General features: G+C 40.7%; 1 protein-coding gene across 9 annotated transcripts in view; it reads left to right on the top strand.

Moving 5' to 3' along the window:
• The window catches only part of mcf2l2 (MCF.2 cell line derived transforming sequence-like 2), an 87827-nt gene extending 71002 nt beyond the window's left edge, over positions 1-16825 (top strand). For 5 of the 9 annotated variants that reach the window (XM_010871951.3, XM_010871950.3, XM_010871952.3 and 2 more), the window contains 10 exons: positions 234-288; positions 399-496; positions 8109-8204; positions 9113-9199; positions 9759-9833; positions 10250-10333; positions 10563-10678; positions 11188-11303; positions 12773-12864; positions 13586-16825. In XM_010871951.3, coding sequence (XP_010870253.2) covers positions 234-288; positions 399-496; positions 8109-8204; positions 9113-9199; positions 9759-9833; positions 10250-10333; positions 10563-10678; positions 11188-11303; positions 12773-12864; positions 13586-13677 — 911 coding nt within the window. In that variant the 3' untranslated portion in view covers positions 13678-16825. The remainder of the gene's footprint in view (positions 1-233; positions 289-398; positions 497-8108; positions 8205-9112; positions 9200-9758; positions 9834-10249; positions 10334-10562; positions 10679-11187; positions 11304-12772; positions 12865-13585) is intronic. The other 4 variants (XM_010871953.3, XM_010871954.3, XM_010871955.3 and 1 more) reach the window with 4 other exon arrangements.
• The last annotated feature ends 462 nt before the right edge of the window (positions 16826-17287 follow it).

The following is a 17287-nucleotide window of genomic DNA, read 5'->3' as shown; positions in this document are numbered from 1 at the left end:
GCAGGTTTCTCACCCGGTCCTGCACAGTGTTGTACACAAGAATTCAAACACCCAATGACAAACTTACATGAGTGCACACACGCGCGCACACACACACACCAAATACCTCAGACAAGTAATTCTGCTCACTGACCTTCTTATGCCAGCTGAACCTAAAATAATGCCCTTGTCATTAAATCAATAATAAATCTGTGTTCTATTCCAATACTCTTTTCTTTTCTCTCCGATGACAGAGGCGAGCCAGCTCCATCAGAAGATCACTGAGAGTGTCCATCATGCTCCCATGAGGTAGCGTACACCTGTCAGCCAAAGTTTGGATCGTGCGGCGTGATTGAATGGCGACAGCGCGCAGATGCTCTCATGAGTAGCGATTGTAACACTCTCTCTCTTCCGCTCAGAAACATGCGCAAAATGGCCCTGAGACAGTCAGACTCGTCCAGCCCAGAGACGGGCTTCAGGAGGAGCAACCCCAGTCCCACCATGCGACAGAAACGAGGTGAGATCGCACTACCATCACCCCCCCCCCCATCCCCCCCAATCCCCCTTGCCCGGCAAAGCAGCATCCACTTAGCTCTGCTCGCTGGAAATATGAGGCAGCATCTGCCTTCTACAGATTATCCCATAATGGCATTATGAAAGACGCCACACTGATGGCACAATTAGCTGGGACATTTCATTGGAGCTGTAATGTTGACAGCTAGCTAGTCAGACATGAGAGGATGGATGCTCCATCTCTATTCCTCTCAGTCTCGGCGGCAACCCCTCACTTCCCCCGCCAGGTTACAGGTACGATTTCACGCTGTGTAGAGCCCAGCGGCAGAGGCTTACATACGGGGGGGGGGGTTGCAAACAGTTGTCTGCTAGGAAGCCGGAGGTGGTTAGAGGACGAAAGTTGCTGTGTTTGTGGTCAGTGGCTGGACGTCACCGGCTTTGGGAGTAAGTGGATCCGACAGGCGCTTAGTCCTGGGTGCGTGGGGGCCTTTATTGTTCCCACCAAAGACTCAGGAAAAAAATATCTCCTCGTATCTCCTCTGTGGGCGAGGAATATGACAAAAGCAGTTGTAAGGTTGAGCTTTATTCAAGGAAAAAGCATGAGCTAGCACACACCCAGAAATGTGGCGGAGTAACTGAGTGTAAAATGTAAACTATGAAAGTTGCGCACCGTTATCTGGGCTACAATTAGTTTAGCACTGTGGTAATGGAAGGATGCTTTCACAGTGACCCTTTTGCAGCTGATGCCCACCATATCCAGACTGAGACTGTTTCCTTATAAGCTGTTAGCAGAATTTATTCCAGAGGTCTTGACCCTTAACACTGTAATCCCACTAGTAAACATCCCTCCATCACCTCTACTGTGCAAAAATATAGACATTTGATTAATTCAAATGTCACAACATGACGATTAGAATCCTAGTACTGAAAAACCAATATTAGTTACACAATAAATAATTTGTATTGCTGTTATATTTAGACACGCCAATCTATGCTTCTTTCTTATGATCACCATGGAACACTGTTTGGATCAGAGCTATAATAGTGAGCCAAAACATTATGACCACTCAGAGGTCAAGCAAATAATGTTGATCTCCTAACAAGGGCACATGTCAAGGTCTGGGTAGATTAGATGGTGAACAATCAGTTCTCATTGTCAACATGTTGGATGCAGTAGTAATGGGCAGGAGTAAAGACCTGAGTGACATTGACAAGGGCCAAATTGTTATGGCCAAATGACTGGGTCAGAGCATCTCTGAAACGGCCAGGCTTGTTGGATGCACCTGGTCAGCAGTGGTGACCACTGATCAACAATGGTCCGAGGAGGGACAAACCACAATCCTTCGATAGGGTGTTGGGCAACAAAGGCTCATCGATGCATCAGGGCAATGAAGGCTATCCTGTCTGGTTCCAACTGACAGAAGGTCTACTATAGCACTGATGACAGAAAATGTTCATGATGGTTATGGGAGGAATGTATCACAACACATAGTGCATCACACCCTGTTGCGTATCGGGATGCGTAGCCACAGAGCGGTCAGAGTGCCCATGATGACCCCTGTGACCACTGTCAAAAGCGCCTACATTGGGCACGTGAGCTTTGGAACTTGACTTGGCACAGTGGAAGAAGGTCACCTAGTCCAATGAGTACTGTTTTCTTTTACATCAAGTGGATGGTTGTGTACGTGTGGTCCGTTTACCTGCGGAAGTGATGGCACCAGGATGCACTGTGGGAAGATGAAAAGCCGGTGCAGGGAGTGTGATGCTCTAGGCAATGTTCTGCTGGGAAACCCTGGGTTTGGGCATTCATATTTGACGTGAATTTGACACATGCCACCAACCTAAACATTGTTGCAGACCAGGTATACCCCTTCATGGCAATGATATCCCCTGATGGCAGTGGAATCTTTCAACGGGATAATACGCCCTTCCACAGTGCACAGACTGTTTGAGAATGGTTTGAGGAACATGAGGAAGAGTTCAAGGTGTTGCCCTGGCCTCCAAATTCCCCAGATTAAAATCTGATTGAGCATCTGTGGGATGTGCTGGACCAGCAAGTCCGATCCATGGCGGCTCCACATCCAATTTACAGGACTTGAAGGATCTGTTGCTAATGTCTTGGTGCCAGATACCACAGGACACCTTCAGGGGTCTTGTAGAGTCCATGTCTTGGCGGGTCAGTGTTGTTTTGGCATCACATGGAGGACCAACAGCATTTAAGGCAGGTGATCATAATGTTTTGGCTCGTCAGTGTATATGCTGCACTCCAATTAATAATTTATCATGTACAAACCTTTTAGCTTTGTGGATACACTCTCATGGAAGGCTATTACATGATCACATTAATTTATGTCACTGGAATACTATGGAAATTCGGTCCTGAAAGGCCAATCTCTGGGGCTGAAAATTAACTAGCTGATGGATTCAAAGAACATTGTCCCAAAAAAACATATCTCAATCACCCTTATATATATTTGACAATTTTGTTCATGGATATGTTTGGAATCAATCTGTTGAATCAATGTATGTAGATGATCTGCTTAACAATGTTAGCTTTAGCTTGGGGCAACAACTAGCTTGTTTAGTTCATCATCTAGCGATCTATCAAGTTTATTTTCATGAACTGTAGCTTGTTTCAATGGAACAAGTGAATATCGTCACATATTAAATAATTGTTCAGAAAATAAAAATATGACTGCAGTTCCTGGTCATTGTTTTCAGGCTTCTTCTGTAATCAATGTTTCTTTGAAATGTTATTTGACAGTGTCTTACTGTGTCTTATTTTCTGTAATTTTTAGATGCAAAGGCATTCTGTTAACCAGTGCTGCTTCTTATGAGACAATATCAAAGCTTAAAGCTTTATCATTTGACAATATCAATGCTTAAAGCTTAATCATTTGACAGTATCAAAGCTTAAAGCTTAGCATTTTGTCACTTTGTAAGCACAGTGGAAAAAGAGGGGTCTCAGACAGAGCTTTCAGATATTGTCACTGGCCACAGGGCAGATGTATAGCCTGCAAAGATTTAAATACATGACTGGTTAAGAACTGAAATATCTGTACAGGGGGTTTACAAAATAAAGTTAACACCTAACAATATTCATTTGAAGGACCTTATCTTCAGAACAGCGCCAATCCTTCTTGGAATGCTGTCATACAAATCCTGAACTGTGTGTAGTGGGATATTGCAAAAATGTTTAAGAAGAGAAGCCTCTTCTTTGATGGATGAAACGTCCTACAAAGGTTCACTGACGTTCAGATCTGGTGATTGGGGAGGCCATGGAAGGCATTTGATGCCATCCTGGTATTCATAAAACCACTCTTGAATTTGTTCAGCAGTGTGTGTGGAGGCATTAACATCCTGGAATACAGGAACATCATGAACACTATTGGCAACACAGGGTAAAACTACCTCGTATTCCATGGTTGTTACACAACCATGCAGAGCAATCATCAGACCAAATGACTCCCGTTAGATGGCTGCCCATACCATTACGGATCCCTCACCAAGTTTTTACAGTTGGGAGCAGACATTGTGGGATGAAGGCACTCTTTGGCTTTCTCCAAACGTAAACCTGCTGAGATATAGGAAATGGAGTGAAAGATGACTCATCTGACCTTTTCTTTTTCTTAGCGGTCCAAGTTTTGTGCTCCTAACACCAAGTTATGCATCTATGTGCATTGGATTTTGTTTCTGAATGCAGCCCAAATTCTAGCTTTGTGAAGCCCACAACATACAGTTATTTTTATTATGGGTGACAGAGGAGTTGTATCAATTCTGTAGTAATTTTTGATGCTGTAGTTTTGAAAAATTCAGCAACTGTCCTGTTAAATGTCCTTCCCCAGTCGGTCAGCTTCGACATGTGACCACTGTTCCTATTTGCAAATGCAATCTGTCCCTGTTCAGCATATGCTGTCATGGTTTTTGAGACTGCTCCCTATGTCTCATTGAGTAATGTTGCTATTATTTTTTTAACCAACGCACCTGCAATTCGGGTATTCACTTGGACTCTTTGGAATTTATTTAGTTGCTTTATATTACTTTGAAAGCGCAAACATCAGAGTGTTAAGTGTCAGACCTCTTTTATAGCTGAGACATATGTACTGCTAATTGACAATCAACCTGTGATTGTCAATTACAGCACTGTTTCCAATTGTGATTTAGTTACTTTAGAATAACAGTCCATTTCCATGTGGTGTTTCCATCACTTTGTCCATTCACTGTACATAACTAAATATGATTTGAAAGCTGTCTTGTCTCCTTGGCCTTAAACTGGACTAAACTCTTTTAGCAAGTTATTTTGTTAATGGAAAACAATACAATTCTTCTTCTTTTTTTATTATTTACAGATAATACATTGTATATGTATTATTATTTAAAGCAGTAGCACTTTACTAAGAATAATGTGGGAAAAGTAGTTTAATAATAAGTAAAAATAAAGATGTAATATTTGTTCAGTCATAATTGTTCTACATTTATACTTATACTTTATACTTATGCTACTGATATTAGGACAGTTATCGAATTGTGAACCAACAGACTCATATTGTGTCATATCGTCCAGCCCTTACCCTCTGGTCTACAGTGTTCCATCTGACCAGTTGCTGATGGATTCTGACAATGGTGCAGTTTGTTTTGCAACACAGTCAGATAGCCTGACTGATGGCTTATTTATTCTCAGAATTTCAACTGGATTCTCACTAGTAGTGAACAGATTTTCTTTTTATCAAGTTCTCCAGAATGCCAGAGTAAACTCAGGAGAGAAGCAACAACCAAGTTGACATCTCTGTCAGTCCTGTCAGGGGTGTGAGTTTGTAAGATGAGGTATTAGTGGAGCCACTGATTTTGGAAGTTGTAATTATTTTGTGTTCTCACAAGGTGATAATTTAATTTAACATAATATATACATTTTGAGCAGTCCTCCAGGGCAGGTTGAAATCACACCACTTAAAGACAAGCAATCCATTTAGAAAATATCCATATTTATGCTGTAAAATGTCTAATGTTGGCTTTGCAGTGGACTTTGCAGTGTAATAGAGTCTGGTCTTGGGTTGGCTCCATGTGGTCGCTGGAAATAGGATCTCATTAGTAGGAGGCTGGACATGAACGTTCTTTTGAAGTCAGAACAATTCTTTGTCCAAGTCTTCATCGGATTTAAGCTAGCCTGAAACTGATTATACTCAAGTCAGCTAGGTTATTTAGTCAGGTCTCAATGCCACATTTATAGTTTTGTATTGAGATGTGATACATATCTGTTTACTAGTTTTTGGACAATAAGGACTCATCTTTTTTTGTCAAGGACAGGAAACTTGACAAATGAAACTGCTTTGCCAAGCTGGATATCCTGAATCCTTTTAGGACTTATTGATATTTTATAGCAATTACAACTTGGGCTTCAAAGTTTACTCGAATTACTGTCCTCAGGTTTATTTGACACTGCAGCCGACTGTGCAGCCAACAGCCCACTGACTGATATAAATCACTATAAATAAACACTTAATACTATTATCATTGGTTGAACCATCAGACATGACACACCCATGACACATTACTGTTTTGATCTTTTGAACATGGCCCTTTGGTAGAAAGATAGCCTTAAACCTTGTTGTGTTTATCTTAATTTCCTTCACTAACAGGGGAGACTGGCAGAGATTGTCGCACATTATGGTTGGTAATAAATAAAAATGAGTCATTGTTTTGGCCTTGGTGTTTTAGGTAGTCTCATACACAACATACTATTTCAGAATGATTGTGGAAGATTATTTCTTCTCTTTCCAATGCAGGTTGTGTTGTTGATGGAGCACAGAGAGGTCAAGTGAGTCCATATGGTGAAAGGCTCCAGAAAATGTCTTGCCAAGCTTATTACTCGCTGAGCCTGTTCAGCATTATGTTTAGACCACAGCCAGACCCTTTTGGTGGGGATGAGAAACACATTGATAAAGAGCTATTATAAAGGACCATCTGTCTCTTGTATGTGACATTTTACAACTCTTCACACTTGTATATTTAACTTTTATAACGCTTTTCCTTACAGAAAGACTCTCAAAGCACTTAAAAAGGCAGAACAGTAATGAAAGAGGTTTGGACTATGATTTTCAGTCAGAGGTGAACATCTTATGTTGTTAAAGCCTCCAACAAATGGAGATCTTTGTGACAGTTTGAATATAATATCAGAAATAGGTTAGTCTAACCTGATCTTTGAATCAGGGTTATCGTGTTGTCCATGCTGCTCTTACATATAACCCTGTTTCCCAAAGATTTTGGATACTCCATAAAATGCAAATAAAAACAGTTTGCAATTTAACCTCTATATTTATTTGAAAATAGTACAAAGCCAACATATCAAATGTCAAAACTGAAACATTTTATTGTTTTTGGAAAAATACATGCCTTTTTAAAATTTTATGCCAGCAACACATTTCAAAAAACGTTGGGACAGGGGCATGTTTATCATTGTGTTGCATCACCTCTTCTTTCAACAACACTCTGTTAGCATTTGGGAATTGAGGAGACAAATTGCTGTAGTTTTGAAAGTAAAATGTTTTCCCATTCTTGCTTGATATGCAGAATGTGGTTTGGCATTGTCTTGCTGAAATAAGCAAGGCCTTCCCTGAAAAATACATTGCCTGGATGGCAGCATATGTTGCTCCAAAACCTGTATATATTGTTCAGGATTAATGGTGCCTTCACAAATGTCCAAGTCACCCATGCCATGTGCAGTAATGCACCCCCATACCATCACAGATGCTGGCTTTTGAACTGTGGGCTGATAAGAAGCCGGATGGTCCCTCTCTTCTTTAGTCTGGGGGACACTGTGTCTATAATTCCCCAAAATAATTTCACATTTTGATTCATCAGACCACAGGACAGTTTTCCACTTCAGTCCATCTTAAACGATCTTGGGCCCAGAGAAAATGGTAGCATTTCTGGATCTTGTTTATATATGGTTTCTTCTTTGCATGGTAGAGTTTTAACTTGCATTTGTGAATGCAGCAATGTATATATAGTGTTCATAGACAATGGTGTTCTTGAGCCCATGTAATTATTTATGTCTGTAATGCAGTGCTGCCTGAAGGGCCCGAAGAACACAGCCATCCAATACTGGTTTTCGGCCTGAATCTTTTAATGATATTATGTACCGTAAATGATGAGATCCCCAAAATCTTTGCAATTTTACGCTGAGGAACGTTCTTAAATTGTTGCACTATTTTCCCCCGCAGTCTTTCACAGAGGGGTGAACCCCTCCCCATCTTTACTTCTGAAAGACTCATCCGCTCTGGGATGAGTCTTTATACCCAATCATGTTTCTGACCTGTTGCCAATTAACCTAAATAGTTGTGAGATGTTCCACCAGGTTTTGTTATATTTAGCATTACACAACTGGCATCGAATGCAGTGAGCATATATTTTTCAAGAAACAATAACATTTCTCAATTTCTTTGTACTATTTTCTATTGAATATAGGGTTTAAATAATTTGCACATCATTGCATTGTGTTTTTATTAACATTTTACACATTGTACCAAATGTTTTAGGAAACAGGGTTGTAGTTGAACTTTCTCTTTGCTGGCCGCTTCTACCTCCTTTCTTGTTGTACTCTTCCTTTCCCACCCTAGCTGATGCTTCCACCACTAATCCTGACCACTCAGCTGCTTCGGCTAGGAAGCGCTTCACCTTGCAGGGCCTCTCCAACAGAAGGTCTCTTCCCGCAGGTAAAGAAGCCATGACTTCTTCACTGACTTGTTCAACTGATCACCTCCACTGTGGGACTTTTAAAGGGGTTCTGTGGATCTTAAAGGGGCCGTAACATTAGCAGCGTGCACCATATGTCATCAAATATTGCATGGTGATAATCTAATATCATCTAGTTGGCTCCAAGCTTGATCGACTGCAGAGCAGACTTAGCTGAAGAGAAATTAACACTGTGGGAGTGATGTTTTTGTACTTATTGGCCTGCTGACGTAATGACTGGCTGTGAACTTGTCAATAGATTTCATCTTGTTAGCATATCCTAGCCATCGATTTCTTATCTAAGCCTGTAGGGAAGTGGCCACCTGCTCATGTCTCCTTCATTCATATCACATTTTAGTGACAGTTCAATTTGTTGTCCTAGTTCCTATGTAATTAACATGGTATTAATGAAAGTAGCAACATATTAAGATGGTGTTGCCCAACAGTTACTACACAATGGGAATAAGGATGTGTACTACACAGCTTGCTGAATGGTGTTCAATTTTTTTTACTACTGATGTTACTACCCACTTTCATGTTTTGTAATTACACTTCCAAGTTACCTGAAAGAAGAATGAAATGAAAGCACAACCTTTTGTTAGTATTTGCTCTTTTGTAGCAGTTTTGAATCTGTGAGGGTTAACTGCCTTAATGTTGACTCTCCCAGTCAGCTGGTGTTTAGCGAGGAATCAACAGTGTCAGTTATCAACAAGTCTTGTATCAGATCTGAAATCAATCCAGAGAAATAGCAGGAATCCGCAAAGCAATATGCTCTTTTAGCCTTTCCATTGAAAGCCTTCTCTGTGTCTGCCGTGACATCCTTTCCTATCTCCCTGCCTCCTCTTCTTCTGTGTCCAGCTAATTGATAACCCTTCCCTGCCTTTCACAGCTGAGCCTCCATCTAAGGAGACAGATGTCACGCGCCGCTTCTCTTTAGCCTCCTCTATCAGTGTCTCCGCCACAAGACGCACAAAAGGTAGCTGATTGCTGGCAGTCGGCCTCTCTCTTTCTTTTTCTTTTTTTGCTCTCCTCCCATAGGCATTACACTTTTCAAAAGCCCCCAAGGGCAGGTACAGACCAGTTAGAGAGAAGGGAGAGAGAGCTAGAGGGATGGAGTCAGTGAAGGTAATGAGAAAAAAATGTCATTTTCTCAACATATCCTGCCCATTTATGGCTCATGAAATGTATGAGATGCATGAATAAAATCAGTCCGTCTATGAAATGAAAAGAAGAAGAAAAGGCAACAACTGAATAGTCAAACCACTGTAATAGCATGTGAATTTTGATAAGCTGACATTTGAAATGTGTGGTGACATTCAGAGCTGCAAAACAGGTGCAATTTGTTGTTGGAATTCAAATGACGTTTCTCTTGAGCTACATTTCCTTCCTTCTTTCGAACAATCAAGCATTTCATGAACATACTGTATGAGCAATGAAAACTGAGGATGTACAATCAAACAGTAAATTCTGTTTCACTGTCTCAATAGTTCTGATTACCCTCTAACGCTTCCATCTTGCATTCATTGCCCTATCAGGTCCTCCTTCAACTAACCTTAAAAAGACCAAAAGACACGAGATAAAGAGCGATCCAACTCCATTCGGTTATGAAGGTAGCTATAGCGTCACAGTGTGCAGTGGATCCGTGCATGTTCAAATTTGTCTTTGTTAACAGGAACTGCTTGCATTTTGGTGAGGTGTGTTGTGTACGGGTGTGTATGTGTGCGTGCACGTGAGCGTGTGCATTTACAGAATAATGTGCTTGTGAATAGGTATGTGTCTGTGTCAGCGTATTGGCATTTCTGCTGTGATCCAATGTGATGCATGGTATGTATTACTGTGGCACAACAAGTGCTGAACCATGACTTGAAATGAACGGGCCTCTGCGTGTTGTGTTGTTGGTAATGACTCAGTGAGGCTGTGGAGCGATGTCGGCTTCTTAATTGATCTCTGCATGCGTACATCAATTTCCTGCAATGTGAGATAGAATGGCATCATAGTGGTCTGTAAAGAGCTTATTTTCTCCCAGATACATTACGTGACGCTATCCCTGCCGTGAGCAAAGGCAACACAAGCACTGCTTCAGCGGTGCCTAGGTCCACTTCTCAACCAGGTAACATATTGATGTTGAAGTCACACTGTGCTGTGTTCATGAATTTCGTCCGGATTCCTTTTTATTTATTTATTTATATTTAGCCGGTTTTGGTTGAATCATTCTCATATTTTTGGTTTCGTAAGCAGTGGATGCCTGATGCCATGTCCACAGAAGAGGGTGATCAGTTTTTTTTGCTTATCAAAGGAAGGACTAACCCCTTTGCCTTATTTTTGGTTTATTTTTCCAGGCTGGACCCAGCGCCGATTGCCTTCAATAGACACAGAGGACTTTGAAACCATTCCTTCCAGTGCAGAGGAGCTCTCCAATTCTTCGGATGGCGAGGACGAGTCCAGTAATAAAAATGTACGATGTGTTGAATAATTCCTAACAGATACCTTTATCCCCCTCCATCACGTTCGTCTTCCAAAATCCTTCCAGTGCCTTGTAAAGGAATCGTCTCCTCTTAATTATTTTACTCCATCACCCATCTTGTTAACGCAGGCTGACTACTTGACATTTAAAAGACAAAAAAGGACTGGGGATTAGCCTAGTGTGGGTCTCCCCATTGCATTCGGATTTCTCCTTCCATCATAATCTGTCTGATGTATGAAAGCCGGAGATCTGTTTTAATGGAGGGCTTCCATCACAACTAACAACCACACTGAGACTAATGCTCACAACTCCACCACCCTGAGACTGATTCTCTATGGGTCTAACGTGCGACTGATGGACCTGCTGTACACACACACACACACACACACTTAAGTCACACATCGTCAAATACAAAGACAAACTACGGCTACATGGATAGGGTATTTCCCCTAAATCACCCCTCCCTCTCCATTCTCTCCCCACTCTACCTGCTCTTAAAGGACGACCATGATCGCTTCTGTGTCCAGTTGACATACGAGTCCAGGACGGCGCAGGACCTGTCTCTGGAGTCAGGAGATTTAGTACAGTTCCTGGAGGAGGCAGAGAATGGCCACTGGTGAGTGATAGTAGCACCTACTCTCTCCATCTTTAGTACACTCCATGAGAGTTCCAGTGAGAAACCCTTTTTTCTGCCATAGTCAGAGGAACCTAACAGTCATTCGTCTTGGTACCGCCACTATTTTCCAACACTGCCCATTCCTTTCTCATCACTGATTAAAACCATGTTTTAAAAAATGAGTAGCTAATAACAATGTTGTTGCAGGTTCCCTCGGGACCAAAAGCTAGTGCTGTGTTGTTTTCGATTCAAAGCTAATTCATCGTAAACGTATTTCAATAAGGCATTAAGTATATTAAAGCCTAAATGTTCAGTCAAACTGTACAGTATAGTGGCAATGAAAGCATAATGTCTAAATGAATAATAGATCCTTCTGCTTGATTCATCCCACAACTACTGTATGAGCAGCAGTTATTGCCTTCTCACAGGAATGGCCTCCAAAATCTATTGCAAGCTAGGGTGGATGAGAGAGGGATTGTGGTTTCACACAAGCTTTCGCAGTGCATTTATGGGTGACTAATACCCCATTAGATTAAAACTGCACTTAAAAAATGCTTTGAATATGCTCACATTTCATCACCTCATGCATATTTCATCATTTAAAACCGTCTTCAATCATTTGCATCTTTGGTTTCTGGGTACTAAAACGTCTCACACAAACCCTCTCTCCTCCCCTCTTCAGCCGTCTGTGATATGATGTATTTTCTTTTTGTACATTTCATGGATGGAAGTCAACACACAATGTGGAGAACATCCCACAACTCGGTGGAACTCTATTTATGATAAGTGCTAAGTTCTTCAAACTGAAATCCGGTTCACCCATTTTTGTTAGAGCGTTCGCAAGTGTGTCCAAGAGCTAGGGCAATGGTCTTATTCACACTAGAAATACAGTTAAGGTGTTCAGTCTTACACCTAGAATCCACATGTGGGCTACAGTATGTCCCCGGCCCACTCACTGTTGACAGAATATTTACATGAGAAATGGGTCCGGTGCACCTGCTAAGTCCTTTCATTAAATTAGCATGTGAATGGTTTGCAGCAGGCCAAAGCCAAAGAGTGGTTGTTCTGCCAGGAACAGCTCCAGCTGCTGAGCCTTCAGAGTGTACAGACAGCTAGAGGATTAAATACACATATGAAGCAGTTCAGAGGCTCCATGGACAGAGTCGACTGTCAGAAGCCGCAGCAAAGCAGCAGCACAACCGATGAATACACAAATGTGCACCTTCTCCGTCGTATGACACAAGGCGTCAAAAACGGAAACTTTGGACTTGACAGTTCAAAGTCAAGATCACAGACAGAACTCCTGATCAAATATTATGTAAATATGAGAGATGTTACACTCCTAAGGTCCCGCCAGCACTCCCAGTGGCGGTAATCCAACTCTCATTCACTCTCTGATCATTTCTATTCCAGGGCGACGGCCTACACCAGCCTTTCCATTAAAGCTTGCGTTCTCTTTCATGTTTTAGGCTAGTCAAGAATCTTATTACTCAGAAGACAGGTCTGGTACCGCCCAGTATATTGCAGACAGCAGAAGGAGATCATTCATACAGTAACACTGGTATTTCTGACTAACCAACATCCACTGTAAAATGATGAGGCATTCCTTGCATTGCGAGAAAAACACTCACCAGCAGCAGTTTGATTCTGTGCTGGGGGATTGGGTGGGATGCGTGCTTCAGGGGAGGGTAATGGGTAACTAAGGTTTTGGCTGTTAACAGGCAACAGTTAACAAGCAGAGCATGATGTCATCCATTGCAGCATGCTCTCTCTCCCCATCCTTTACTCAGTTTAGCCTTCCCTTGAAGTGTTCAGTTTGCGGCCTCCTCGCTTGTCTTTGCATTCTGTCTTCTAAAAACAACTGCTCTCTCAGGCTGCAACAAGAGGAATGCCATCTAATAATATTCTAGAAGAGTTCCATGCTTGTGCAGTAGACAGTTTTTTGCTCTGGGCTTTCTGACTTGAAACCACTTGCTTATAAGCAGCATTTCAGCAGCATCCTGGTTTGTTCCTATAAAATGTAATGGAAGCACAAGCCAATATTGATCTTAATATTGTGCAGCCATCATGTCCTTTTTCTGACACTGCTGTCTAAACACTATTGTTCGGACAGTCACTGGATCCAGGCTATGCCGCCCCTTTCTAAAAAGACTGATGGTGTTGTTTGAATCCCACAAATCACCATTGCAATCTCGCCTGTTGCTTGGCCTCCATTACATAAGATGCTAGCTTCCATGTATTGCATGTCAGTGTGTCTAACTCTGCTTTTCCTTACATTCCAGATATCTTCAGTGACATGTGCACAGCAGCTCTGTCTGACTCAGAGGAAAATGAAAACAGTACGCGTGGACATTTAACTCAGGACAGCAGATAAGCTTGATGGACCATTTGGCCATGAAGTTCTGAAACATGCCAGTTGACCAACTAACTTCACAGTTCAGGAGGAAATTTTAGCTGCTGTGCTCAGACAGAGAGCTTTGCGTCTGAAATCCAGTCAAACGTCTGTTGCTGCTATGCTAGACTGAAAATATGCCCGTGTTGCCCTGCTTCAGCTGCCAATATTAAAGAAAAATACTTGTACCATCAGTTTGCCACATCTCGAAGCCTAGAAGTTGGTCTGTTTATCATTTCTGTCTGAGCTCTGCTGTGCCTTTGCTGCACAACACACTCCCTCCTGTGGCTTTATGGGGTAACCGTGTGGAGCGTCATCATGACCAGGACACAGTGGACCATGAAGTAGCACCACAGGAACTGGACCTCCCTCCATTAAGGCACATATCCTTAACCTATAGATAAGATAGGAGACAGGCTTTGATTGTATTAATACTTTGAAAGTGCTTAAAAAGTAAGATTCTGTCAACTTTTGCTGTTTTGTCCTGCTGAATTGCCTGCTATAGTCGGTGGACAAAATAACAACAAGACCACGTATAAAAGAACATTTGCTTTGAAGTAACTAAACCACAATTACAAACTCAGTTGCAGAGGTCACATTATGTTGATTTACAATTTGCAATACATATGTCAGCTATAAAAGAGGTGTGATAATTAGCACTTTTAGGCATCATGAGGCAACTAACAGATATCCAAAGAGGCCTGCATTCAGTGACCGGGATGCCGGTACATCAATCAAAAAATCTGCAAAATGATTGAATGTTTGAAGGGGAATAGTCTATAAAACCATGACACCATAAGCCGAACATGGACAAATTGCCGCGACAATGGGGAACATTGTTCTCAAGTCAAAGCTGACCAACAAGGACACTTACCAGGATAGTAGTTAAATTCCCCAAAAGCAGAGTCTCAAAAATGACCAGGACTGGCTCAGTATCTCTGTGACCCAGCCTCAACAAAAACTGTTTGTGGTGAGCTTCACTAAGCTGGAATTTATGGAAGGACTGCCATTCGGAATCCACTACTATACAAGGCCATCACACAAAGACACTTAACTTGGTGTTAGGAGCACAAAACATGGAGCCCTGAGCAATGGGGGAAAAGTAACATGGTCTGATGATTAACTTTTTTTGTTTGGAGAAAGCCAAAGGATGCCTTCAGCCCAGAATGTCTACTGCCAACTGCTGAACATGGTGGGGGATCCGTAATGGTATGGGCAGCCATCCTGTGGGAGTCATTATGTCCGATGATTGCTCTGCATGGTTGTATAATGGCCAAGGAATATGAGACCATTTTACAGGACCAGATGCACCCTGTGGTGCAAACAGTGTTCATGATGTTCCTGTATTCCTAGATGTTAATCCTTCCACACACTCTGCTGAACAAATTCAAGAGTGGTTTTATGAACACTGGGGTGATGTCAAATGCCTTCCATGGCCTCCCCAATCACCAGATCTGAACATCAACATCAATGGGAGGTTCTGAAGTGTTATTTCCACTTCCTTCATCCCTCAAAGAACTGGAGGCTTTTCTTCTTGAAGAATGGTGCAATATCCCACTACATACAGTTCAGGCCTTGTCTTAAAGGATTGGAGTTGTACTGAAGGCAAACGTTGGCCCTACTCTTTATTAGGTCCTTGAAATGATTATATTTTAGGTGTTCCTTTTATTTTGTCCACACCCTGTAGATCAGTTGTTTTATAAATGACTGAGGGGATTTCTCATTCTGCAAAAGATACTATTCCTTTAAAACACCATTTATGTAGATCCTTATTCCTTACTAATGTAACATATTTGTATTATGTGTGTAACTATTCTACAACTATAAATTTCCATCTGATCATTGTAAATGTATTGACGCCCTCTTTCAGACTTTGGCTTCTGCCTCTCTCTTGTGGCATTATCTCAAATGTTTGTCCTGGGTTCATCGTAGTGAATTCACTCATGAAATAGCGTCTTACAGTGGCTTAAGAAAAGTAGCTTATGGTTATAGGCATTGAACATAGCATGAACATATTTTATATTTAATTAATCTACATTCAAATAATGTGCTACCGTTGTAAAAACAATACTATTCAGAATTTACTGTACAGCCAGTTTGAAATTGTATGGCTATATGCTGTAGCCCAATATAGAATATTGAACTGTTATGTTTATTTAAGAGCTGGCTTTACCATCAATGATTTGACTTAAGATCCCACAATTGTTAATCATGTGAATTTTGTATTTATCAATGTTTGAAAGCCATAGAATGGCAGTGAATGCCCTAGACATTGTATAACAACATACCTGATATTGTATATGGATACAGTGTAACATTTGTTTAGTATAGAGAGCATCAAAAAGCTGTATTGCTACTACAAAAAAATATATTTATTTATTTATTTGACCCTTTTATACCCAGGTTAATTTTGGACGACCAAATAACAATTAACTTGTTGTATCATGTAAATGTGATTCAATCTCTTCTGAATGCCCAATAAGGAGTACTTCTGTGTTCTGATGTTTACAATTTTACATGTTTAAGAACTGGAAGACATTAAAAGTTATCATGTGCACAAAGCAGAGGTAACTAGATTTAGTGTAGTAAATCCTGATGAAGTTACGTAAAAAATACGTCTTGATTCTTTTCAATCAATTTTATTGTCTTGTTAATCTTTGAGACAGGGTCTCTGCAGACAGTATGTTAGATGTTGTTGAAGTCCACCAAAAGACAATTCATTTTCACAAAGCACAAAGCGATTGCTTTTTCAAGCAGAAGTGTTCGACTCGTTTAAAATGATTTAAGGCTGTGCTACATTGAAATCAGAATGAAATTGTGACTGTTTTCTATGGACCATCATATATGTACTGTAAGTGATAAATGTAAATTAGCTTTCTTTACCATTTATAAATATGATATACATATCTTGAAAACCAGATGTACTTATTCAAGGTCTTTTGTATGGTTTCAAAGGGATGGGTTTATTGCTGGGCATTTTCATTTTATCTATTCAAACAATTTCATGTTATCTATTCAGAATAAAGCCATGGGTTCTCTCATTTTCTTTGGCCCACTGTGTGGCCTTATCACATGTAAAATGTGAAATAATCAAATTACATGATTTTAAAATAAAATGTAGAATGACAAAGCTGTAGAACGTTATTTAAAATATAAACCATTCACTCAATGAATCAATGTTTAATGGGACGGTTTCATCATTAAAAAAAAAAGTTTTTTGCACTTATGTAGTTGTCTATGTCAACATGTATTTGTCACATTGACAGTAGTTAGAAGAGTAGATGCTGTGTTTGTGGACTATTTGGACAGACAGACAGTACATTTTGTTTAAGTTCATCAAAAGTAAATTACCTAAATCGCAGTAATTACAAAATGTACTTAAGATTCCAGTATCTTTGGTAAATTACTGGTAAATTTCTACAATGATCAATTGCTTTTCAGGTATATGTTACACAACGCAGCCAGCACACTACATCATTATAATTTCAGCATACCCATTGCTACTCCTTCATGGGGAGGAAGAGAGCCATTAATGTTAGACTTTAAGTATAATCTATTCCCTCAGTTGGTGACTGGTACTAACTTTTTATCT

The sequence above is a fragment of the Esox lucius genome, chromosome 8 (assembly GCF_011004845.1).
Source record: "Esox lucius isolate fEsoLuc1 chromosome 8, fEsoLuc1.pri, whole genome shotgun sequence".
NCBI lineage: Eukaryota > Metazoa > Chordata > Actinopteri > Esociformes > Esocidae > Esox > Esox lucius.
The sequence above is the reverse complement of the archived record's forward strand: the minus strand, read 5'-3'. Positions and strand labels throughout refer to the sequence as shown.